Below are 24465 nucleotides of genomic sequence, written 5' to 3'. Positions count from 1 at the left end.
GCCTTGATGAGATATGAGCGGAATAGAAATCGTAATCCTGCGGGCAGGAACTGTCATTTGTAAGCTGACATTTGGGAGTGTTTTGGGGGGTGAAGAACAAAGATGCTTTAAAATAAATAATAATGATATAATTAAGTAACTTTATGCTTTTCTATACAAATGTTATGTTGCTATGTTCTGGCGAAGCAAAAAGCAAAAATAAGTTTGTGTTAGGAAACAAAATCCTCCCTGCTAGGCTTTCTATGGAAAAGTTCAAATACCCCAATGTCAACAAAGTAAACCATGTCTAATAAGCTAACACAGGGACCAGGTGACCCTGACAGGTAATCATTATAACTTACTCCAGAACAAATTTTGAGAAACCAAAGGATGAAGTGAGCAAGTTGACTGAGATGAAGAACAATGACACCAGGAGTTATCAGGAAAGTAGTGGCCTAGGGTGGATACGCAGGTCAAAGATTACTACGTCCAAGGTTTCGTTATGAAACTGTTGACTTTTACAAATGTGTAATGTATTTTTCCTTTCACAGTATGGATTATAGACACAGAGAGCACAGTCTGTATAGATAACAATTTTACTGTGTTGTACAGGGAAATCTGTTCCTAAATACCTGTGGTCTTCTGTCAAAGTCATTCCTAACAGCAAATCACTGTGGGAAAGCTGTAAGGGGCAGAATAGTATTTATGGCAGCAACAAAATAAAATAAGATCTGGTGAAATTTGGCAGAAAACCAAACCTTTTGGAAGCCTAAAAACTGAAAACTTTACAGTACTCTAAGAAAATCATGGATCAAAATTATAGTTTGTATAATTATGTGGGCCTTAGATTTAGTCACTTCTTAATTTTTTGGTATTTGATTCTTCTCTCAACTTGTTTCTATCTGCAGCAGACCAAAATGTGACACACGCTCTCAGCTTAGAGCTGAAAATGTATGCAATTGTGAGATGATTTGGTAAAAGACATGGTTCTTTTTTGTTCACAGATATTTAATTATGTATCATGTCTTTAGTGTGTACCGCTATTTTGTTTTGTGTTCCATCATTTTAAATTTTTTATTCTGCCTAAAGCTGGAAGCGGCCTAGGTCTCTCTGGACCACTGAAGCCGAGTGTCCCTGATCATTGTTCTTGCTGGCCAGGGCTGAGAGCAGCACACAGGCACTCAAAGACTGGGCCAGTATTCTCTGTAAAACAGACTGCAAACACACACAAGAAGGAAAAAAGAAGGTAGCGATGAACTCATCGTGTTTTCAAGGCTTAAAGATGGCAAAGGCCATACAAAAAACGGTCACCACATTAGCAATTGAAGCCAATGGCATCAAGTCCTAGGCAATGATTATTTCAGAGGGTAGGGACTCCTCATCTTTTAATGGTATGCATATAATGTTGATTTTCTTCATCGTAATTCTACACACGGAACAGGTGCCCCAGATCTCAATTCCTTCAATGCCAGGTTTGTTGCTGCCCATGATGTTCTCAACCTGCCACACTCCCCATTCAAGATTAGCATTATGGAGCAGCCAATAAGAGCCAGGACAAAGGCACCCAGTTGAAAACAGGACACCCTGCACAACAGCTGTACCAGAAAGGAGCCATAATGTGCCTGGGGTGGAACTGGAGCTTTGGTACTGGGAAGGCTGGTGATAGAAGGCATGCTGGAGAAAAACAGACAAAAGATAACAGTTAGATAGTTAGGCACAGTATCATATGGACATCTCCTAAAGTTTGAGCAAATAGTGATGTGCAGCTAAAACAATGCCATCATTCTAGGGCAACTTCTGCATTTCCCCCTTGAGACGTAGGAATGGAAAAGTCTACTATACCTGCAATCATAAGTGCCAGGAATCAGACTTCCTCAGGGGCGAAGAAATTGCACAACCGCACAACCCCTTTTGTTGCATGGACCCCCTTCATGCAGATAATTGGACTCTTGTCTTGTCCACTCCTCCTCTGCATTCCTATGCTCCCCTCCCTTCCCTCTCTTTGTTAAAATGTCAGGCATGAGCCAACCAAAGTTACGCATTCTACCCTTGAAAGAAAGTTTGGTGCAACAGACCAATACAGCTACTGTTCAGGATAGAATCCTTTCTGACCTTAATCCTCATTCATTCTCTCTCTCTCTCTCTCTCTCTCTCTCTCTCTCTCTCTCTCGCACACACACACACACACACAATGTGGAAAAACCTACCAAGTGCCTCTCAGGACAAAAGGAAATAAAAGTCAATTTGTTCTTATCTGAGAAAACACTGCTGTGTTGGTGGGGAACTGAGGGGTGCTGCATATATGCACCTACATGAAATCAGTTCTTCAACCAGTCTCTGGTACACAAGGAGTTTCCCCAGAGCTTTCTCTTTGTGTGCCTAACCTCAGAGACGACCTGAGAAGAGTGAAGCCGGTCTGAGCACTGTAGCAACTGCCCCTTGGAGTTCTGAGGCAGTTAGAATGCAGCTTGCTTTGAATGCTCAGAACAACACAAATCATAACTCCTGGGTACTGGCCGTTTGGAACATTTGGCAACTGCTCGGAGGCAGTATGCATTTGAATACCAGTATGATTCTGGCACTTTGAAAAGACACTTTTTTTGTTAGATGTAAGCTTATGCAAAGATTGGGTACAAAATGTGGCAATAAACACTCCAAGCTGCCAGTTCCAAAGGAATGAGCGAGCAAGATTTGAAAGAAACGAATACATAAATAAACAAATATTTAGTTGTTTCCATTGGGTTTCAACACCACTTTGATTTACAGCAACTTGATTCAGTAGTACTGGTGGATCAGACTAAGGATCCATCTAGTCCAGCATCTCTTTTCTAAAAATGAAAAGCTTTATAACAACTCTATGGGGAAAGGCATTTATTATCTCCATATTACTGTGTGGCAGAGGTGTGGTGACGTCCGATACTGTGGAATAATTTCTTACTTAAATTAAGACCACTCTGTAAATTCATGGTGAGGGGGATCTTTGAGTCAAGAGGTTTCCCAGCTCCTTGGTTGCTTTCCTGGTCACCAGAATATCAATTCTCCCTACTGTCGCTGGTCCCAAAGTAGACTCTTTTGAGATTCGCTGATTTTCATGTGCTATGGACTCATCATATTTGTTTGTAGATTTATAAAAGTCATCTACAAAGATTTTTCCTACACCTTCTCATGGGGATTCCTTCCCTTATAAAACGTGGGACTGAAAACATCCTGCATTCCAAAGCAGATTCCCAATTTGAACCCCGGAATGGGAGACCGCCCTCTTGTTCCAAACGTGGCTGGGGTTAGGTGGTGCTTATTTTCCAACTAAAGTCGTGCGTGCTTTGCTGTGGTTGCCTTGGAAGCAAAGCCCCCTCATTCTGCAGCAAGAACAGAATGAGGAACTGCTTAGTTGGAGACCACTAAGCCCAGTGCCACCAAGCGACAGAAATAGAGAACAATGCCATGCTTAGTTGCTGCGTTTTTAAATGCACCCCACCCCCTTGAGATACTGTTGGTTGGTCTGTGTTTCAAACAGATCTTGCTCCTTATTTGCTCACTAATCTCTAGGGCGCTTCTCCCCGTCTACAAGGCATGAAAAACGTCTTTCCTAAACTACAGTAGGAGCACCCACCCACTGGGGGAAGGAAAGAGAAGCTGCTCTTTCCCTCCCCTCCGCGCAAACTGGGGAGGAGACGCTGGAGGACTCCGCCCCTCGCCGCTTCCCCCAAGTGCGCCGCGATAAAGGCGCCGGCTGGCTCCCTCCTCTCCTCTCCTCTCCGTCGGCTCGTCCTTCCCGCGGCCGTCCGGTCCCGCCGCAGCCATGGTCCTGAACCCCGTCATCGGGAAGCTGGTCCACAAGAGGGTGGTGCTGGCCAGCGCCTCTCCGCGCCGCCAGGAGATCCTCACCAACGCGGTGAGTGTGCCGCCTTCGCTGCGCGCCGGGCAGCCTGTGCGCTCTCGCGGCTCCTGCGCCCTGCTTGGCACCGCCCGCCCCCCGGGTGGCCCCTGCCTTCCTTTCCGCCAGGGGGGCTGCTGCGTTTTGGGCGGCTGCACAGGTGGCGACTTCACGTGTAGGTCGCCTTGAGACGGTGGTTTGGAAGGCGACTGATAAATAACTTGTAATGATATTAATAAACAGCCCATCACTGCATCTTGGCTGCTGGAAAAGCTGCACCGCTTGAATTCCTGCCTGCCAGGTTGTCAGCTCAAGAGGGAGAGAGGGAGGGGACGCTGAGAATCCCATTGGCAGCCACTTTCTTCCCAACTACTTATCAGGAAAAAAATAATACAAATCTGCGGTTCTGCTCCCCCCCCAAAAAAAGTCTGCCCCCCCCAAAAAAACAAGTTCATTTTGTGGCAACTACTCTGAGCCAGGGCTTAATGTTCGCTCGCTCGCTCTCGCTCTCTCACACACAGCCCTCCGCTTTTGGTCCTGGGAAGCAATAATAAAGTGGTCAGGATATATTAGTGTCCTAAAATCCTACTCGGCATGTGTTGGAGCCACTGCCCCAGCCACAAATAGCACACCTGTCGTTTGGACGAGCCTCTGTTTCAAAGGGGACAAAAATTCAGACAAACCTCTGTGTCAGTTATTGGGGTGGGGATTCAAAAGCAAGTTCTAAAGAAAGGAGCAAGTTTTCAAGTTCATCTGGCTAAAAGTGCAGCGAGGAAATAAATGGATGTTGAGTGCGATGGAAAGTTCATGTCTGCAGCCTGTAAAATAGTTTGTGAGATGAAATGAAGGTGCTGTTGTGCAAGTTCACCATGGGTTGGACTCAGACCCAGGATAGCAGGCTGCACTACAGACAGCTCCCACCCCCCCCCCCACAACATTCCAGGGGGGAGGGAAGGGGGGAGAGACAGTGGCACAGAGTGCAATGAGATGGCAGGTCTTCAAAGGTGCATTCAGTTCTCACACATTTTGAAGTCTTTGAAAGTACTCAATACACTAGTTCAGCTGTGGAATTTGCTCCCAATGGAGGCTGCGATGATCACCAATTTGGATGGCTTTAAAAGAGGATTAAGGAGTGTGGGTAGCACTGTGGGTTAAACCACAGAGCCTAGGACTTGCTGATCAGAAGGTTGGCGGTTCGAATCCCTGCGACGGGGTGAGCTCCTGTTGCTTGGTCCCTGCTCCTGCCCAATCAAGCAGTTTGAAAGCACGTCAAAGTGCAAGTAGATAAATAGGTACCGCTCCGACGGGAAGGTAAACAGCGTTTCCGTGTGCTGCTCTGGTTCGCTAGAAGCGGCTTAGTCATGCTGGTCGCATGACCCGGAAGCTGTACGCCGGCTCCCTCGGCCAATAAAGCAAGATGAGTGCCGCAGCCCCAGAGTTGGCCACGACTGGACCTAATGGTCAGGGGCCCCTTTACCTTTAAAAGAGGATTAGACAATAGATCATGCAAGGATCCTGCTATATCAGGCCAATGGCCTGTCTAAGCCAGCATCTTGTTCTCGCAGTGGCTAACCAGATGTCTGTGGGAAAACTGCAAACAGGATTCAAGCACAAGAGCAGCTGGTTTCCAACCATGCCTCCAGAGTCATGGAGATAAATGCTTTCAGTAGCCGCTAGCCAGTTCAGTAGTCTCTCCACCAGCACCTTAAGCAGAGAGCATCCACATAGCCTTCACGTTTTGTAAGATTTATTGCTGAAATAACTTAGTGTCTCTAACAGGGCCTCCGGTTTGAAGTTGTTCCCTCCTGGTTCAAAGAGACGCTTGAGAAGTCATCTTTCGCAGCTCCTTTTGAATATGCTGTAGAAACTGCAAGGCAAAAGGCGCTTGAAGTGGCAAACAGAATGCATCTGGTAAGCCATATACGGACCTCCATTGCCTGAGACGATGCTTTAAAAATGCTGTCAAACTCTTTGCTGTTGCAGTCCAGATCCCTACATCTTGGTTTATTGAACTTGGCTTATTAACAACGAACTATTTAACTACAGAAGTGCATGAGTGTTTGAGATGGGGCATGCAAACAATTAATTAATTGTGTCCATGTGACATTAGGGTGACATTTAATCTATAGTACAGTAGTACAGGAAGGCTTCCTGTTCCAGACAGTTGTGCACTAGGGATTGGACCAAGCAGGTGCCAAGTCCTCACAGAACCCCCTCATGTGACACCTTTAGCATAACTGTTTTATTTAATGGTTGATGGGAAAGCTGGATGCAGTCTAAATCAGTTCAAGATTGCTTCTATTGTGCTTATTCCCCACTTGCTGTTTAATTTCCCAACTGTTAGTTTAAGTTATGGTTAAGGTGGAAAACTGAACAAAATGCATTTTTATTTTTTCAGAAACATCTTAGAACACCCGATGTCGTTATAGGGGCAGACACCATAGTGGTAAGTCATAGACACCAGCAGCTGAAAACTAGAATCGCTCTAATTAGCAACTCTTGTTTTATCAACACACGCAGGTCCCGCTTTCACTCGCAATACAGAAATTCACTTATCCAAACAGAAAGAATTGTTCCCAAACCATGCGACACACCCCACTGATTCAGGTGTCCGAACAGCCAGAGTTTGCCACTTCCTTACTTGTTTGTGCTTTGCTGGTTGATGGCAATCATTTTTGGGCAGAAATCAAGGAGAGAGGGATGGGGGAGAGATCAGACAAATCAGAGAGCAGGAGGGATGGGACAAATCAGTTTTTCTTTTGTCTCTCTTTTGCTGATTGGCTGCAGCCAATAATGGAAATCGTCAGGAAATAATGGAAATTGTCAGCTCGTCATGCAAACGCTCACCTAATGAACAATTTCTTAGGAACACATTTTTTCGGAATGCGGAAGTTGCATGTACTTATAATTGCACGATGGAAATTGGGTATGCCAAACCATCCAGCCCAAGCTTCCATCAATGTGCTTTTTTTAACTCCAGGGTTTAAATAGCTTTCCTAGACTTCCTGCTTTTACTTGTGCATGGAATTAAATGCTTATCACCTGCAGTGTTTACTTTAAGCGCTTTGTACACAGACAGAAAGCAAAGTAGCTAATCATTAATATGTAAAAATATCCCAGGGTGAAAAGGAGTTTAAGTGGGGAAGGACTGTAGCTTGAGTTGTACAGTAGATACCGTATTTTTTGCTCTATAAGACTCACTTTTTCCCTCCTAAAAAGTAAGGGGAAATGTGTGTGCGTCTTATGGAGCGAATGCAGGCTACACAGCTATCCCAGAAGTCAGAACAGCAAGAGGGATTGCTGCTTTTACTGTGCAGCAATCCCTCTTGCTGTTCTGGCTTCTGAGATTCAGAATATATTTTTTCTTGTTTTCCTCCTCCAAAAACTAGGTGTGCCTTGTGGTCTGGTGCGTCTTATAGAGCAAAAAATACGGCACTTTAAATGCAAAAAGTCCAGAGCAGGATAGTAAAAACTCCTGTCTGAAATGCTGGTGAACTGCTGCCAATATTGTAAGTGTCAACAACACTGAACTAGATAGGCCATTGGACTAACTTGGTATAAAGTAGCTTCCTATGTCCTTATTTCACCTCAAGTAGCAACTCTTCTATGGGAGAGAACTAGGCTTTCCCTTGACAAGTGTATGCAAATATACATATCTAAATATATTTATTCCCATTTCAGACAATAGAAGAACAGATTTTGGAGAAACCAGTGGACAAACAAGATGCATATAGGATGCTTTCAAAGTTTGTACTTCAAATCACTGCTTATTTCTAACCATGTTATACTGCCTTTGTCGGCCTTATTTGTGGATATGGAAAGCAAATGAAAAATTACTTGATTGGGATATGCTTTTCAGTTGCCCTTCATAAGAATGATAAGCATGTAGTTTCATTTGTTGGGGAAATACATCTATTACAGCTACCTGCATTTCTTGTGTAGTTATTCCCACAGCTCATAACAAGCTAGCTCTGTTTCAGATTAATCTCTGGATCACTTTTTAAATCTGCTTGTCAAATACAACCATAAACACACCTGTGTGTGAATCACAGCAGGCAGGCTGTGATACATTTTTGTGAAAGCATCAAGCTTTTATTTTAATCCATGCTTGGACCTATTGTTTTGCGTAATCAAATTGGACCTAATTTGACCATGGCTATTTATTGCATAGTTGAGTTTCCTATAAAAGTTTTTCTTGCCTAGTCACACATTAGAAGAGAACTTACCAATATTTTGTTATGTGCACTGCTTAGAGAGTTTCATGATTAAGTAGTTTATAAATCTAATTGTTAAAAACATAAAATGAGACCTCACGTCCATCAGAGTCAGAGGCAACCAACCCCAAAGTATAGCACACCAGTTAGTTTTTCTCACCAATGCTTTCAAATTTTATGTCTGTTTTTCATTTAGATAAGGAGAGAAAGGTATCATTTTGTGCCTGGTTCTCGTGCCTTTTTCATGTTTTCAGTAGTACTAGCAATCAATGTAAACACAATCCAGCCAAAGTCAAGCACTTTGAAGCCCCATTCAGTTCGGTGGGAGAATAAAACAGAATCAAAGTTAAGTGCCTAGCTTTGCCTTGTTTGTAAGGCTATAAAATTGAGTAGATTGCCAACATTGCTACATCGTTCATAAATAAGCAGAATTTGTTTTTCAAACAAATTCAAGTGTTAGATTTCCAAAAACTTAGTGCAAATTGGCTGCAGCCTAAATATATCTTCTTTTTCTCGCAGGCTGAGTGGCAAGGAGCACAGTGTTTTCACAGGTGTCGCAATTGTTCATTGCAGCAGTAAAGGTAATTGGTAAGAACGAATACAGATGCTTGTGGCGAATCAAAGTCTCATTTGACCCTGTAGCCTACTTACTTGTCAGTGAAATCTTCCCCAACCCGGAAGCCTCCAAATGTTGTTGGGCTGCAACTCCCATTAGCCCCAGTCAATATGGCCATTAGAGTAAAGAATGATGGTATTTGCAGTCTAACCTCATTTGAAAGTCACCAAGAGGGGGACTTTAGTGTCTGTGTGCATCGGAAGACTGCAGGAGTTTGGCTTTTCTCTCTTTGTTCACACTGAGGAGTACATTTGGTGATAGCCAACTAAGTTTTACTCGGAGTAGATCCATTCAAATTAATGAACATGACTGAGTTAAGTCCATTCATATTTCAGTGGGTCTGCTCTGAGTTGGATAGCATCCAGTGTTTTTAGAGGACAGCACTTTGTGATGAATGGAATTGCTTAGAAGTGTTGAGAGCCAGTGTGGTGTGGTGGTTAAGAGTGGTACATTCGTAATCTGGTGAACTGGGTTCGCTCCTCCGCTCCTCCACATGCAGCTGCTGGGTGACCTTGGGCTAGTCAGACTTCTCTGAAGTCTCTCGGCCCCACTCACGTCACAGAGGTTTGTTGTGGGGGAGGAAGGGAAAGGAGAATGTTAGCCACTTTGAGACTCCTTCGGGTAGTGATAAAGCAGGATATCAAATCCAAACTCTTCTTGAGAATTCATTTTGAAGTGGGTGGATATCAGACACCCCAGCCCAAAGGGTATGTGATGGCACCTCAGTGGCTTCTGTAGAGGCTTGTGACATCTGCTGGAAAACACAAAGGGCTGGATTCAAGGATGTCTGCTAGTGTAGTGGGACCCCATCTCCCCAAACCATGTGCCACCCCAAAATTGACACTGGAAGGTTAGGAGAACTAACACAGTAAGAGGCAAAATGATAGCAAGCATTTTAAGCAGGTCTCAGATCTAGAAATAAATTGAATCTAACTACAATAGAACTGGGCACTGTCAACTTCCTATTCATAGTAAAACACTTTGAGTTAGGGTTTGTATCTGTTGTCCTTGCCAATTTGTTGCCTTGCTGGCTGTGACTTGGCTTGACAACTTCCATGTTGATTCTGCTTGCAAACGTGTTGACATTCACACCGTGACCCAGTTTCATGTATTGTATCTTTCCAGAAATTCCCAGTAATTAATCCCCTTTCCCCCAAATGCTGATCTCAATTGAAGGCCACTGAGGAGCATATGATTGATCAGGCAAAAGACAGTAAAGCCAACCTAGGTGATTATTTTGGCAGGGTGACGTCAACCTTTATTTACTCCTCGCTCACATGAACACAATGGTAGTAAATCGCAGAATCAGATGGGATTGTAGGCAGACGACTAGAATTGTTCTAGTGGCTGAAGGCAGCCCAGAAGCACCAAACGGAACATGCAGTCAGTATCGCCAGCATAAATCAGAATCTTTGCCTTTTCACAGCAACCCGATACATGCATTGCCACTGAACATGTCTTGTTCCCATGTTCTATCCTTGCCCCTCAAAATAAAATGGATTATTGCATTGCATTGCATTGTGGCCCTGAATGTCTACTCAGGCAAATCCTATTGATTAAGGAGATTTACTTTCAGGAAAATATATATAGGATCACAGCCACAATGTTTGTCAAAACAGGGGATAAACTCCAAATGTTGCAGCATTGAGGAGTTTAAAGTCATATCATAGCCCCAGAACAATAAAGTTGTATTTATTCATTTGATTTCTACCTCAAAAGTCTTCACTCAAAAGTGGCTTTCAGTAGTTTTTCCTTGGTGCCTGCTCCCAAAAGGCTTTCCGGCTTAGGAAATCAAATGTTCTGTGGGATAAAAGAGGCCTAACTAAATGAAAATGATGCAGCAACAAGCACGCCGTAGCACTGTTACAAAAATATATCTAATGGACAGTGCTCTTGCCAGGCAACTACCTTCGAAATGCCTAGTTGTGCATTAAAAGAGCTGCTGCATAATTGATGGGGGTTGTTGTTGGTTTATATGGAGAACATCCCACAAGGCAGCCCAGGTCCAGCGATGCTGCTCCTTCTCCCAAAAGCGATAATGGTGACTGTTTGAGAAGGTGCTGCAGACTGGGCTGGGTGGAAAGCAAAGCTCAGTTCCAGGTCTGACGATGATAGTTTCTCTGGAGCTCTGCCCAGGAGACAGGTGGATTTTAACTCACAGGCCCTGCAATGGGCTTCTTCTCCAGCAGTAGCACCAAGAGTTCAGTGCTGACTGTTGGGAAACATGCTGTAGATTCTGGGTGGGGACCAGAACTGATTATCTGGATAATGATAACATTTCAACCTGAATAAGATTTTCTCTTTTTAATGCAAAACAAAGGCTAGTCTCTAAAGAGCTGCACAACTTATTTCACATGCCCAAAGGTTGGGTTTTTGTTTTTGTTTTGGAATTGTTTCTCAAAAAGGAGATCTCTGTACCCAAAGGCTACCCATTAAAAAATAAAATAAAGAATGAAGCATGTTTTTGAAAGCAGTTTGTAATGTGCCTTTAGTTCAAAGGAGAGAGAGTCAAAGGCCTACTTGAGTATGCCCGATCCTGTGTAAAAGAGTTTGTAGTACAGCTGCCAAATATAACTTATCCCACTGTTTTGCATGTTATCCAATTTAAATGAGTAAGTGAGCCTTTGGAAAGCATGTTTTGTTTTTATTAAACTACGCATGCTGGTACTGAGGAGCATATAAGTTAACGACAAATTATGATGTTCCTTCAGTCTGTAATAATGTTTACAACATGCTTCGCTTCCACTATCATTTGCACCAATCTATGCTGCAGCTATTTAGCTCATTGTATATTGCTGCTGCCTCCAGAATGTTAACAAAGATCTGCACTGCAGATCAGTACAGAAGAACATCCTTGACTTGAAGGGCAAGAGAAATATAAAGCCAGTTTTCAACGGATTGCATCAAATGCCTCACCAATATTTAGAGGGATATATATAAACTAGCATCTCATTTTATTGAAGTAACTGGAAGCACTTTTATATGTAGAAGATCCATGTATTCATTGCAGCATAATTTGGATTTGAATTTGGAAATGCAGGCCTACTGACTGCAGTGTAACGTATTCATAATAAAAATACTTTAAAACTGCTGGTGTTCATCAGATATGTCATTTTTTTTAACCAGTGGTTTTTATTTTTCTAGATAATCAGCTAGAGACTGAAGTCACAGATTTCTATGAAGAAACCAAAGTTAAGTTTTCTGCACTCTCCGAAGAACTCTTATGGGAGTATATTCACAGTGGTGAGCCCATGTAAGCACAATATTGGGAGCAGATTTGAATGCAGACCTAATCACTATAGATGGCTTGTTGTGTGGGGAAAACCAGCTGTTTGCGTAGCACATGAAACAGAAAGGGAGTTTAGTCTGGGAATATGTAACATTGCATAAAATAATATGTTTGGTGTGTCATCTAGCAAGAGGGGGCGAGAACAATTTTGGATTTTGAGGGTGAGGGCAGGAAAAAATTGGTAGCAGAATTCAAAGGCCTACTATATGTTAAAGAATGAATGTGGAAAACAGGATATATCAAAAGCATTTGTTTAGTCTGCATCATAGATATAACACTGTTATCAAGACAACCAGTCTCTCTCTTGCCCTCCTTTTTTTTTATCTTGAGGAAAACTGGATTTGTGCCTTTGATGTTTCAGCTTTGCAGACATACTTTAGTTGTATGTGACAGTCATACAGGGGCATAGAACAAATTGCCAAAAACATAGGTTCTCCTGAAGAATAACCACCTGTGGCCTGAAAATCAAAGTGAAGAGGAGTTTGCCCCCCCATCCTTCCTAAATGTTACCCTGTGCATCATTAAACATGATTTGAACATCTAGGCCAGGGCTGGATCTTTTGGAGCCTGTAGGTATTATTATTACTATATTTATTTATTCCCTGCCTTTTTTCCTGACGGGACTCAAGGTGGCTTCTCTCTCTTGGGTTATTCTTCCACCAGTCACACACATACACATACTTTCTTTTTCTGTGGGGTTTGGGTGAAAGTCTCATCCAATAGAATTAAAAACGAACCTGTTGAAATTACCTGATTTTTCAAGGTCCCCCAAAAACCAACATCACATTGGATGATGATTTTAAAAAACTACCTTGAGGGATACAAGATGCCCCGTCCTGACTGTAGTTTCCCCCTCTGTATCAAAGGTCTCTGACTTTTTGGAGACATCACAGGGAACTGCTTTAGGAAGGCAGGGAGCTCAGAATTCCTAGTGCCTGTGAACACCTCACTTATGTTGGTATCTGTGTGCCATATCTAGGTGACTAAAAAAATGAGATGCAAATGGTTGCTAACTAAGCTTTGGTGTTGTTTAGTCATTTATTCGTGTCCAACTCTTCATGACCCCGTGGACCAGAGCACGCCAGGCACTCCTGTCTTCCACTGCCTCCCACAGTTTGGTCAAACTCATGCTGGTAGCTTCGAGAACACTATCCAACCATCTCTGTCATCTCCTTCTCCTTGTGCTCTCAGTCTTTCTCGGCATCAGGGTCTTTTCCAGGGAGTCTTCTCTTCTCATGAGGTGGCCAAAGTATTGGAGCCTCAGCTTCAGGATCTGTCCTTCCAGTGAGCACTCAGGGCTGATTTCCTTAAGAATGGATAGGTTTGATCTTCTTGCAGTCCATGGGACTCTCAAGAGTCTCCTCCAGCACCATAATTCAAAAGCATCAATTCTTTAGCGATCAGCCTTCTTTATGGTCCAGCTCTCACTTCCATACATCACTACTGGGAAAACCATAGCTTTAACTATACGGACCTTTGTATTGCCATTTTTGCCAGTGGGAAATTCTGATATATATTTTTAATGCTCAAACTAGCATGTTTTTAAATCTTTGTTGAGAGCATGTGACTGATCAGAATTGTGTCATTTGCATAGTAAATGCTAGGGATTTTTAGGATGAACTTCAGTCTTGCAACCGAGAGAGATGTTTAGACTACAGATGTTCAGGCCTTGATCTTTCTGTGCAAATCAATAAGCAAATGCTGCCCTGGCACAGTGTTTGGGAGGGATTGGTGATGGATTTAGCTGATTCCCTTCCTGCCAGGATTTTGTGGCTTGCCCATAATTAAACTCGTGTGCTTTAGACGGGTCAAAAGTTCATGAGATCTCAAAATGAAACAGAAGTCAATCAGCCTTTAAACAGAATGACCCAAACCCTCTGGGTTTAGAAATCAGCCTCAGCATGGCACATTAGGGCCTTACAGTTCTGTCTGCTTGATGAGAACAAAGGGAAAAAGTCTTTTGCAACAAGAATTTAGGCAAGCTTATGTGTTCTCCACAACTGAATTTATTTTTAGATGACTGTGTACCGTTTCTTCTCCTTTTGTGAGCAGTGGGAAAATCCAAAGGGCTTCCTGGATTTATTGCCTTCCATTAAGAGTAATGAAAGTGTGTACTGAAACTGATTTATCTACTCCTCTAGCTCATATCACCCCATCCGGCACAGATATAAAAATAGATATCTGCTTATGTATGTAGATATGAAGCAAAAATTGGGGGGTTCTTAACACAACATTCTTCCTTGAAGGAGAAAGAGAAACAAGCCACACCTGCTTCTAGAACACTATTATTCTGCTCTTCTTTTCTTAAGCAGTTAACATACCAGCTAACAGCAGCGTTACTTTGCTGAAGGTTCAGTGGCACCTTTAAAACATGTTGTTTAGATGCTACATTGGTCCTTGGGTTTTGCTGAGCCTGCTAGTCACTGAGCAGGGAATTAGAAGCATTATACACCAAATCCAGCATTTTGAATTGTGCCTAGAAGGCTATAAATAGCTGTGAAAACCCTATATACTATTACGCCACAGATGCATTCTTAATTAAGCCATTTGACTGTTTTCTGCATCTGGGCTCTTGAAGGCTCCATATAGTATTATGGGTTAGCAAAGAGTCATAATGAATGTCCTAGGTGCTCTTGTTGTCACGGAGTTGCTGAAGTTAACCAGGTTCAGACCTGGTAGTAATAGTAGTAGTAGTAGTAGTAATAGTAATACTATACCACCCATTTGACTGGGTTGTCCCAGCCACTCTAAGCAGCTTCCAGCAAAATATAAGAACACAATAAATGTCAAATATCTAAAACCTCCCTATACAGGGATGACTTCAAAGGCCTTCTAAAAGTCATAAAGTTATTTATCTCCTTGGCATCTGATGGGAAGGTGTTCCACAGGGAGGGCGCCACTACCAAGAAGGCCCTCTACCTGGTTCCCTGTAACCTCACTTCTTGCAATGAGCCAGAAGACCTTTGGAGCTGGACATCAGTGGGAGTGAAGACACTCCTCTATGTATACAGGGCCGAAGCCATTAGGGTTTTAAACATCAGCACCAACACTTTGAATTGTGCTCAGAAACGTACTGGGAGTCAATGTAGATCCTTTAGGACTGAGGTTATATGGTCCTGGCGGCCGCTCCCAGTCACCAGTCTGGAAGCCGCATTCTATATTAGTTGTAGTTTTTGAGTCACCTTCAAAGGTAGCCCCACATAGAGTGCATTGCAGTAATCCAAGTAGGAGATAACCAGAGCATGTACCACTCTGGCAAGACAGCCGGCGGGCAGGTAGTGTCTCAGCTGGCATATTAGATGGAGCTGGTAGACAGCTGCTGTGGACACAGAATTGACCTGTGTCTCCATGGGCAACTGTGAGTCCAAAATGCCACACTAGTTTACAAGTTCCAGAAAGCTTTAGACATGTTTTTCATAAATGGCTGCCCCTTATGCCCCCTGAACTGCTTTCGAACTCAAGGGAAGTGTCAAACAGTTTCATGGTTGGGTCAACTTCACAATGTAAATACAAGACAAAAAATCAACTGAGCATAAACTCTTTATTTGGTTCTCTATATTTTCAGATCCTGGACAAAATGTTTAGCTTTTGAAATACATAATGCAGAATAATGTCTAGGTGAAACTAAGATACCCAATCCTTTTCCATCCAAGTGCTGCTTCAATTTATTTTTTTAACTTTCTCTCTAGGGACAAAGCTGGTGGCTATGGGATCCAGGCACTTGGGGGAATGTTAGTGGAATATGTTCACGGAGACTTCTTGAACGTGGTGGGGTTTCCTTTGAATCGCTTCTGCAAAAAGTTAGCAGAATTATATTATCCGCCCCCAAAGCACACTATCCATCACATAAAGCATGACTCTATCCCTTCAGTAGAGACTTTTGAGATTCTAAGTGATGGGGAATGTGACTCTTCAGATAACCACACACAGTTTGAAGGTGCTAAGAAGAGAAACGGCGGTGGAGTCCCCCACAGCCTGGAAAAGTGCATAAAGAGCAGTCATTCTTGCAACACACCTGTGGAAAGTCAGAATGGAATAATAGAAAATGCAACACAATTCCCATCTAAACTCACTCACCTTCTGGATGGCTTCAGAGCATCAAAGGTATCCCATCTTTTGTTATTTGTATATAGATCTGTAAAAAAAAGTTTTTGTTAATTTTATGGAATGTGGCACCTGTGGGCTTGGGGAATGTGCCTGCATTAAAGGACAATAACCTGAGCTCCAGAGACCTTGAAATAAGCAGGTTTTATTCTGTTTGTACAGGTTTGTCCATTATGATACAATGAATTTTTAGTGAACGAGAGTATGTTTACAGCTGCAATTCTTTATATGTTGGTTCTTACATTTCTTAGTGGCTCAAATACTTGGTCAAGGGTAAATAAGAGATCTTTTGTGAAGATCTGAAAGCAGCCTGAGATGTTTGTAAATACCACTACAAAACTCTCCCTCTGTTGCTGCAAATGGGAGGTGGCTGTTGACACGACATAGACTCAGTGCCCTAACTCATCATTGCTACACCCAGACCCACACCTCTTCTCTCTTCTCCATTGTCCTACCCTACCTGGAACTGCAATGAAGTAAATTGAAGTTGGTCACTAATTTTTAAGAAAAAGTTGAAATTATCACTTCTCTCCGCTTGGTTGTTGGGCAAACTATCATATATTGCCCAGGTCTATTGCTGCAAGTCTGAGATTCAATCCCCTGCTTATCCAGGATCGGATTGAAGGTGATGTGAAAGACTTTTGCCTGAAGTCCTGAGCCCCTGCCAATCAGAATAGATAATTCTGGACAGATAGAAAAAAATTGTCTGACCTAGTTATACCAGGCAGCTTTGGTACAGAATGAAAAACCAATTGGCATCTACTGATTCACTGACAACTGCTTCATAGTTAAAAATGCCTTTATAGACCTCTTGTTTCTCTTTAAAAATATATCTAGATTCTTCTGTAGTGAATGTTTGGCAACTACACATTTTTTTGGATACCCTTAGTATTCAGCAAGGTACATTTTTAGATTAAAATTCAGCATTAAAAACGTTAAGCGGCCATGAAGTCTTGTGAACAGGTGTCTGTTTTAGCCAAGGCTAGCAACCATCATTTCCTCTGTAATATCCTTACCGTGGCTTGTATTTTGATAGATAACCAGAACAAACTGACAGAAGTGACAGTGAAAGAAAAATCAGTAAACAGTTCCACATATTCTTGTTTTCAAGTGACTACTGTTTGTCTCCCATAATCTCTTGGATGTCGTGATCAGTAACAAATTTCAGCAGCTGAACTTCCATCCAAAATAGCGTAGCCCAAAGTGGGGCTGGAGCAGCTAACTCAGGCATTGATGTGACTTAGTAGCTTATGGATTGCCTTGATTAGCTTTTCTTCTAGTAATCAATGTACATTTCATGTCCGCAGGCTTTGTTTGTGGCATCTAAGCTGAAAGTATTTGATATTCTGAAAGATAAGGGCACCTTGACAGCTATGGAAGCGGCTAATAAACTTAAAACCTCGGTGTGTGGCACAGAAAGATTACTTGATGTCTGTACTTCTCTTGGCCTATTGGACAAGAACCATCTAGGTGAGCCTTCTTCTCTAAAACATTTGGGGGTGCGGAAAGAAAAGGAACTTGTAGCAGGACCTTAATGCAATTGGATTGTTGGCTAGACTATGGGCATATGTAACAGAGAAGAACAAAAAAGTGTGTCTAGAGAAATGAGTCAAATATGATTTCCTGATTAACTTAGCACAGCCTTAGAAAAAGCAACACTTAAGGCCAAACTATTCTGGTGTCTGCGACTCCCTTTTTTATTTTTAAGGGGTTGTCTTTCCTACCCCAGTGCTCAAAATATTTTGGACCAACACTTTGGTCACTGTGGGTAGAAGTGCCTGTCTGTCCCTGGGACACTTCCCATGCTTCCACTTGCACACTACTGCACTCAGGTTGAACTTTGTCATTTGAAAACAATGCATTTTTAGGGCTGCAGTGTCGTTTTCTTAACATCACATTGCATCTTTCAGTGGCAAGGAAATGTGCAAACTGATTATAAGAAGCAATTATAATATTGGGTTTAATTAAATTCTTTACTGAGCTGTGCCGATCTGTGGAAATCAACTGAGCTGTGAAACCCTTGCAGCTGGTTAGGTTTAGCTTAATGAATTGAAAAAAGAGACACTAAGGAAAAATAATACGGATCTTGCAAAATTCTCTGTCTTCAAAGGTTACAGCAATACAGATATGGCAAATTTATATCTAGCATCAGATGGCGAATGTTCACTTCATGACTACGTTCTCTACTGTAATGACCACACATGGCCTCTGTATAAACATTTGGAGTTGGCAGTCAAAGAGGGGACTCCGCTGAACCAAATATTTGAGAAGAAAGCAGAAGATTGTATTCAGGTAGTATAGAATCCACACATTCTTTATATAGAGCTTTGGTTTAAAACATTACATGCTTTGGAGATGGTCACTACTGGGCAAGTTTAACTTTCATTTTTTGATTGTGAGCTGCCACAGTATGCCCAGAAATTAATTTTTTGAAGAGTTGGGTGCCTATAATGCAACTGGGGTCCCTGTTGTGCTGGAAAATTTCTTTGAGCCAGCAGAGCCATCCATAAGAAGAAAAGGGAAGGTGGCAATTTTGGTCAAGTCCCTCTTCCCATTCAGCTCTCCTCACCACCTGCCCTGATGTATGCTCTCCCAAACCTCCAGAGCAGATGCTCAGGGGATGTGCAGGGAACTGTAGCAGGAACGGCAGAACTTTGAAGATCACCTCGACCCATTTCACTTACAGAAGACTACTGAATTAAATAGCTTTCTGTCAGAGGAGGCACACAAATTGGATACAGTCTACAGACCAATTACACAAAATATTCAGAGTTAACCAAAGTATTATATATATATTATTAGATTATATTGCTACACATTTTAATACTGGCAGCCAACAAATGGGCTCTTCTCACCCCACCCCCTGCCTGGTATAGTACCATAAGGGCTGGTATATGTTAATTTGCTAATGCAAGTAAAGTTTCTATCTATCTATTAATAGAAAACTGCCAAAAAATAACCCCAAAGTCCTGTTTGAATTATCACTCTTAAATTGTGAAGGAAACTCACTTTTGTGGTTATATTAAGATGAATAAAAATAAATATGACGTTTCTCTTTTGTGTAGTGTGGCTATGGGTATTTCTTTTTTAGGATGAAAAAGCAGGTAGTTTTCAAGGTGTGTTTTTTAACACCTCTGCATATGTTCTGTTTATATCCTAATTCTTTTGAATGAGTCTAGAAACTTTGGTCTGCTCTGTTTTTAAGGATTTCTGTTGCCAAACTACAGAGGCGAAGCAACGTTTTATGAGTGCCATGCACAGCATTTCCAAACTAACAGCAAGAGATGTAGCCGTGGCTTTTGACCTTTCACAGTTCAGAGCTGCATGTGATTTGGGAGGTAGGCATTCCAATATCTGAGTGCATTGATGGAAAATTTCATTATAATTCCTGTTGTCATTGAATATGTAATTCTCTGTTATTTGTTTCCTCTTGGGTATCCTTCCTTATAACTTTGGTCCTATTATAAGCATTGAACTTCAAAGAGAATCCGTGGAATAGATAAGAAAACTCTCTTTGTTTTCTTGTAGGTGTAGTTAAGCCTGTTCATGGTTCACTTAGGTAAATTTTAAATGCAGACTTAATGGTGGAATATCAAAGTACATGAAGCTTCTGAGATGGAAATGCAGCTATTACTTTCTAGAATTAACAGCAAATGCATAGCAGCTTGGAACAGCTCAGTGTTGGGAGTACTTTTTTTGTTTTCAGAGAGAGTGGTTAAGATTTTCTTGGAAAAAAATAAATCTTTTTTTGGAAAAAATCTTTCTTGGAAAATCTTACAGCCTGACAGCCACTATAAGCAAATCTCAGTGGTTGAGGATGTTATGATCCATACAACCAGCTTAAATGCATTTTCTCACTTCTAAAAGAAAATATGTGAAAGCATCTTGCAAGTTTTATAATTAGGCAGATTTTAATAGCTGCTGTTGGGTAAGCACTGAGTGGTAATATCATCAGAAGTAAGTTTTAACTAAATGAGGAACTAAATACAGGAGCTATTGTGATATTTTGCTCTCTTCAGGTTGCACTGGAGCTTTAGCTTATGAGCTGGTCCATATCTACCCAGAGATGAAAGTCACAGTATTTGACCTTCCAGAAATCATCACGAGTGTCTCCAGCTGTCAGCCTTCAAGACAAAACCCAGCTCAGGTTTCCTTCATGTCAGGTAAACATACCTCTTAGGTACAGTGTGTATAGAATCTTGGCATATGTGGATACACATGAGGCTTATCACAAGGCAAAGTTAGTATGTTGAGTCATCTTTGCTTCCTTGAGTACTCAGTTTCTTGTGAAAGTATTATTGGTAAAGAATTTATGTGATGAACATTTGTGTTAAAGGGCTGCTTAGAACATATAGAGTGATATTCAACCAAGTTTAGCTCAGAGTAGGTCCACTAAAATTAATGAACATGGCTGTTAGATCTATTTCAAAAACTAACTTGATATTTGGGGTATTGATGTGTATGTAAGGCTGCTGAGATGAAGATTTGTTTATTCGTTTTTTAATTGGTGAAAATGTATTTTTCAAACAGGTGACTTTTTCAAAGATAATCTTCCAAAAGGAGACCTTTATATACTTTCACGTGTTCTACATGACTGTTCAGAAGAGAAGATTTCCACTCTCTTTAGCAAAATATATGCTGTTTGCAAGCCAGGTAAGATTTGGCTGCTCTTTCCCATTTTCCTTTGTATTAGTATATCATGAAATAAGTTTCTTTTAGCACTTAATAATAATAATAATAATAATAATAATAATAATAATTTATTATTTGTACCCTGCCCATCTGGCTGGGTTTCCCCAGCCACTCTTGGCAGCTTCCAACAAAGATTAAAAATATATTAAATACTAGTGAAAAGGGTCATTTCCCCAAAGACTGTGCAAAATTAAATATTACAAGAGAGTGTAAGGTTGCTATTACATGTGGCCACCTCTTGTCTGTGTTTCCCCCTATAATGTTTAACTCCACACAGAGGCTCTGGGGAGAATTGTCCTTTTCACTGTAAAATTGCAGTAAGTAGTGTATCAAAGGACAATTGCAAACATGTAAAAGTTGAATATTAGCTCTTAAGAACTATTAACATCCTTCTAATGGCAGTTTTGATTAGAGCTTCACAGAATGGTTTTAAAGTACATCCTTGACATATCTTAAGTTGCAGTCCTGTGCACACTTATCTGCAAATGAAAACAGTAGGACTTCTCTTTAGCACACCTAACTTTGTGCTTTACATATTTTGTCTTCTCAAAAAAGAAAAAAGAAAAAGTGGAGTGATTATGATGCAGGGAGATCACTTGCTTTCTCCCCCACCTAAAAAAAGGGGGGTATATCTAGACATGGTGATGTAAACTCTAGAGCTGGAAAGGAGACAAGTACAGCCAGTAATTAAAGCCGGATTTTACTGCCCTGCCACAGTGTGGTGAATGAAGGAATGAATGTGATAATGAAGCTGGCACTTTCAACGTTAAAGGCACTAGAGTGGTACATTACAAAGCAGTCGGACTCTTGAATCAAGAACAATATACAGTGGGTACCTCGGGTTAAGTACTTAATTTGTTCCGGAGGTCCGTACTTAACCTGAAACTGTTCTTAACCTGAAGCACCACTTTAGCTAATGGGGCCTCATGCTGCCGCCGTGCCGCTAGAGCACGATTTCTGTTCTCATCCTGAAGCAAAGTTCTTAACCTGAAGCACTATTTCTGGGTTAGTGGAGTCTGTAACCTGAAGCGTATGTAACCTGAAGCGTATGTAACCCGAGGTACCACTGTATTTAAAACTAAATCTTCATGTAAAAGAAAAAAGTTAGGGTCTGTGTCATCACCAAAGACAGTGGTGCGTACCTTCAAAGTACCTACAGCACTTCAGCTAGCAATGTAAATTTTGAGGAATGTAAATTGTAAGCACACACACACACCCCGCTGCCCACAACAATTAAGCAGCTGTAGGGAATCAGGATTTTCCCACACTTCGGGTCCAGGTAAAAATTGAGGAGTGGGATGAAGCTGCTATTGGCTAAGGGGAAAGGGTTGAATTCCCTACACACACACACACACACACATACATGCAGCAATCCCAGTCCTGGTGAGACTCTTTCCTGCAGCAGTTGCTCTTTTTAGTTCAAACTGCACATTTCTAGTTTAGCTGTACAAACACCTCTAGTCAGATAGAGCAACTTTAGGAAAAGAAACAAATCTCCTGACTCTTAATAAAATAAAATAAAAACCTTCCTGTAGAGCAAGAGAAGACAAAATGCTAACTTGAAGTTAGAAATTTGTAACTAAACTGTGTTGTTGCTTTTTTCTTTCCTTTAAATGCAGGCAGTGCTTTGCTGGTAGCAGAAATTGTGCTGGATGAGAAACGAACAAGCCCTGCTAGAGCTGTCCTGCAGTCCCTTAGTATGACGGAAGGCAAGCAAAGAACTGGCTTGGAGTATAAACAGTTATTGGAGAAACACGGATTCACCAATGTGCAGATTAAGATAACAGGAAACCTGCTAGATGCAATTTTGTGTTTTAAGAAAACATCTACCCATTAAATTAGATGGAGCAAGTAATTTGATTTACTGCCACCACCAGCTGGAATTAGTATAGATGTTTCTGTTTTGGGGTTGCACTAATGGTTGTCATGTTACAGTTTGAACTGTGCATAAAAGCTTGTCCTAGTTTTCTTGATTAAAACAGTACTATGAAAATCCAGTGACCTATTTTTTTCCCTGTCTGGGAAATGCATTGCTTGCTCCTTTATATAATTGATGGCAATTTAGTTTCGAATACATGCTTATTTTTTCTTACCATGTGCCCCTTGCAACCACTCTTTAAAACTCATGAAACATCAAGGCAACAAGAGAGAACAAACTGTGCATAAAGCTACAGTTCCACTAACTTCAGCGGGACTACTATGTAGTTTCTCATGCAATCTGTACAGCAGCTTTTGAAAGGAATAGGTGTGCATTCAGGGCTGTATCAGATATTGTCTGTCTGTGCAAGGTTAAATGTGGCACAGAAGAAGAATCCAATGCAACAGTAGCACTAGTGGAAACTTGTTGCCCAACAGATTGTGAAATCTATTGTGCAACAAAGTTGCCAACAACCAGATCACACATTCTCTTGTGCAGCAGTGTTTCACTAGTGCAGTGTTTCTCAAACTTGGGCTCCCCAATCGTTGTTGGACTACAACTCCCACCATCCCTTGCTAGCTGGACCAATGGTCAAGTATGATGGGAGTTGTAGTCCAACAACAGCTAGGGACCCAAACTTGAACAGGTATAAGTAACTTAGCAATTCGCTGTGAACATCCATGCCAGGTTTAGTGGGCATGTAAGAGAAACTTCATTCATATTTGGAGTGGGTCAGCATGGAATAAAACTTCATACCATAAAATATCCCACTCCATTTCAGTAATGGCATCAAAATGTGTAGATGGAGGTGGGTGATGAGGCCCTCCTCTCTGATCCATAATAGTTTAGTTAAATAACACTTCAAGAAAAGACATGAATACATATCTCTTTGATTTTTTTAAAAAAATGTCTTTTCAGAGAACTTGAAATGAATTCAATCAAATGTTCTCAGTGCAGTATTCCTTCCCAGTTCTCTGTCCTAGGAAGGTGTATAGAGAAATGACCATTTTTATTTAAAACTATAGGTATAAATTGCTTTCTAGATCTGCCAAAACAACTTGTGACTAGTTTTATGGGTTTCAAAATATGATTATATACAGTTTACTTTGCTAAAATTGACTGGACTGGGTTTTTTTAGGGGAGGCATGCAAGTTTTTTCTTTGACCTCTGGTTTACCTCCTGAACCATACTATACAATCGTTCAGAATACTGTCTCCTCTCAGCTGATAAAAGGAGGGAAGAGAGCTACTCAAAGCTTACTATAGTAACTTTCCAAAGACTATCAGCAGGTGAGTTACGGATTTTTATTTTCTTGAGCTAATCTTGAAACCATAAATACAAAGCATTAGCAAAGTTCCTTCATACAACATGCAACGTGCAGAGCAAAGGTCTCCCTGATGAATCAAACAAGGAACACTTTATATTGTAACCATTTAATATGCATTTCGACCATAGAAAATTTCTCCTGAAAAGTTTTTTGGGTTTTTTTACATTGTGTTTCCTCTCTGTGCGCCCTCATGTTCCACATGCAACTTATATATCCAGAATGTCTGGTGGTACTTGTTTATTTGTCTATTTGTCAAAAACTTAGTTCTTATTCCTTTTAAGATTGGAAAATTTCATTTTAGATATCTTTGAACAATCAGTGTGTTAACGATTTAAGTTCCAAAAATGATTTATTACCATATATTTGCATAACCATTTCTGAAATAAAAAATGAGCCTCCTGATATTTTTACTATTAATACAAAAGGAGTCTCTTTCGTTCTTTGAAAAGCAC

At 41.3% G+C, this 24465-nt stretch overlaps 1 protein-coding gene and 1 long non-coding RNA gene across 2 annotated transcripts; one reads left to right on the top strand and one right to left on the bottom strand.

The window, feature by feature from the left end:
• Window positions 1–1334: 1334 nt before the first annotated feature.
• On the bottom strand, window positions 1335–3525 carry LOC309367997. The gene is made up of 2 exons (XR_014167465.1): window positions 2292–3525; window positions 1335–1653 (listed from the first exon to the last, which is right to left on the bottom strand). It is a non-coding gene; the product is annotated as an uncharacterized lncRNA (long non-coding RNA).
• A 144-nt stretch (window positions 3526–3669) lies between these two features.
• ASMTL (acetylserotonin O-methyltransferase like) lies at window positions 3670–23705 on the top strand. Its single transcript, XM_081907610.1, has 13 exons — window positions 3670–3871; window positions 5633–5764; window positions 6252–6299; window positions 7535–7599; window positions 8587–8648; window positions 11828–11936; window positions 15662–16076; window positions 17384–17546; window positions 18187–18368; window positions 19282–19414; window positions 20096–20239; window positions 20607–20729; window positions 22388–23705. The coding sequence occupies exons 1-13, from the start codon at window positions 3779–3781 to the stop codon at window positions 22603–22605; spliced, it is 1887 nt and encodes a 628-aa protein (XP_081763736.1). The 5' UTR covers window positions 3670–3778; the 3' UTR covers window positions 22606–23705.
• The last annotated feature ends 760 nt before the right edge of the window (window positions 23706–24465 follow it).

The sequence above is a fragment of the Podarcis melisellensis genome (genome assembly GCF_964234715.1).
Source record: "Podarcis melisellensis genome assembly, chromosome: 4".
NCBI lineage: Eukaryota > Metazoa > Chordata > Lepidosauria > Squamata > Lacertidae > Podarcis > Podarcis melisellensis.
The sequence above is the reverse complement of the archived record's forward strand: the minus strand, read 5'-3'. Positions and strand labels throughout refer to the sequence as shown.